At 41.9% G+C, this 1,988-nt stretch overlaps 1 protein-coding gene across 1 annotated transcript in view; it reads right to left on the bottom strand.

Moving 5' to 3' along the window:
- LOC108579947 (flocculation protein FLO11) overlaps window positions 1–1,988 on the bottom strand; it is an 80,762-nt gene that overhangs the window by 14,976 nt on the left and 63,798 nt on the right. The window contains exons 13-14 of the mRNA XM_017943585.1: window positions 1,537–1,585; window positions 947–1,120 (exon numbers count right to left, since the gene is read on the bottom strand). Coding sequence (XP_017799074.1) covers window positions 947–1,120; window positions 1,537–1,585 — 223 coding nt within the window. The remainder of the gene's footprint in view (window positions 1–946; window positions 1,121–1,536; window positions 1,586–1,988) is intronic.

Here is a 1,988-nt window from a genome sequence, read left to right as displayed (position 1 = left end):
GGAATTTCATTGCGGTATGTACATACGTATATGTACGTAGACACGTGTATACACTCTGTCTCGACGTGATTGTTCCCCGAAAATTGTTTCGAGCACATGCTGGAAATTCACCGCGAATTTAACCGCGTGCAATCCTGAAGAATATTCGAGCATAGATGAATCTTGAACAGTCGCTATTTTTTATAGAAGTGGCCGGGCGGGGCGTGGGGGAATTAGAAACAAAGGGCGGAAAAATCGTTCGCGAAAAGATCGGAGAGAACAAGCTTAATCGAGAACACGATAAATTTCAAACAAAATACCAGATACAACGCTAACATTTCCCGTTATTTAAACCAATCTGTCAACTTTAAATACACCTGAAACGGTATATAATATATACAATACGTATCTCAATATAGATTTTTCTCTTTTTGTTTCAATCGAGGGGCTTCCTTGGATATTCAAGAAAATATTCGATACACGTGGTTGCAACCCTTTAACAGTTTAACGGCGAAAGGGTTTTCATAACGCTAAACCGGGACATTGTTTCAAGCGGTGACAAAAAGAGCGACTAAAAGATGCTTTTACAATATTATCACATCGTATCACTATACTCCGAAGCAATTAATTCTATCCTAAATATATGATCGTCGAAAAAAATACTAAACTGTTCAAGGGTTTAAATAAATAAAGGGTTTAAAAAAGAAAGAGAGAGAAAAGGGTGGCGGAAGGGAGAAAGACAGAGAGAGAGAGAGAGAGAGAGAGAGAGAGAAAGAGAGAAAGAAAGAAAAAAAAGAAAGAGAGAAATAATTACGGGGTTGGGGGGGGGTTGTTGGTAATTGTGACCATGGGTAGAGAACCGGTGCAGGAATGAGAAGGGGTGGTTTTCTTATTAGAGAACATAATCTGAAAATACGTGAGAGGTTGGGCTATAGCGGGCAGCAGGTACGTGGTACAGAGAACGTACATTTCCGATGGACCTGCGGGGACCTCCTGTAGAATGGAGTAGGCCCTGGGCCAGAGGGTGGTGGCGGTAATGGCGGCACGCTGGTCGACGAACCCGTCGAGGAAACCGTCGACGGTTCCCGTATGCTCCAACGCACGCGGCCAGGGCCCGTGACTGAAACACCCGCTACCACTCCTGATCAATCTGAACCACGATCGTTTTCTATCGACTTACGATCGTCGATTTGCATGTATGTATTTCGCGATCGAGTAACTTAATTTCACACTGATTAAATGAGACTGAATGAGAGATTGACAAATAGAGAAATAGGGGGGGGAGAGATAGATAGACAGAGATAGAAAGACAGAAAGAGAGAGAGAGAGAGAGAGAGAGAGAGAGAGAGAGAGAGAGAAGGTTGTAATCAAGGATAAGTGATATGAGAATGAACGAATACAGGAGGAATAATAATTGGCTTTTTTGTCGTCGAGGATTGTCATCTAACTCGAAAATGCAGTAACCAGTGAGATGCTTCAACCATTTGAACATACACCGAATGAAAACAGATCGATATTTATTAAACACTCCTTTCGTTCTTTTTTTCCGTATTTTGCTTTCGTCTTTTTCATCTTCACTTCTTTTTTTTCTCTGATTTTTCTTCTTCCTGGTATATCTATTTTTGTGGGGCGGCTGGGGGGGCGGGTGGATGATATCATTCGTGTGAATCGAGATGAATCGAATAAAAGACGATGAAGGTGGTGACGTACGGTAGTTTTTTGGACGATGCGATCTACGAACTGATTATACGAATGCTTGTTGCTCACCGCCTCGGCTAGATGATTAGATGAAGTCGATTATGACGATGACTACATTGGCTGACTACACACACGACATCGATGTGACGATGATGAGGACGATGGTAGATCGAAGAGATGATGGTGATGGTAACGAGTGAACGAGAGTCGTCGCGTAGGATGAAAATTCATGGTGCTAGGGGTGCAGATATATGAAACAATTAATCATTGAACGATACTTTTCTTTGGTTTTTTTTTTTTTGTTTTTTCTC

This window comes from Habropoda laboriosa, unplaced genomic scaffold (assembly GCF_001263275.1).
Source record: "Habropoda laboriosa isolate 0110345459 unplaced genomic scaffold, ASM126327v1 scaffold2, whole genome shotgun sequence".
NCBI lineage: Eukaryota > Metazoa > Arthropoda > Insecta > Hymenoptera > Apidae > Habropoda > Habropoda laboriosa.
This window is presented reverse-complemented; position numbering and strand designations above follow the sequence as displayed.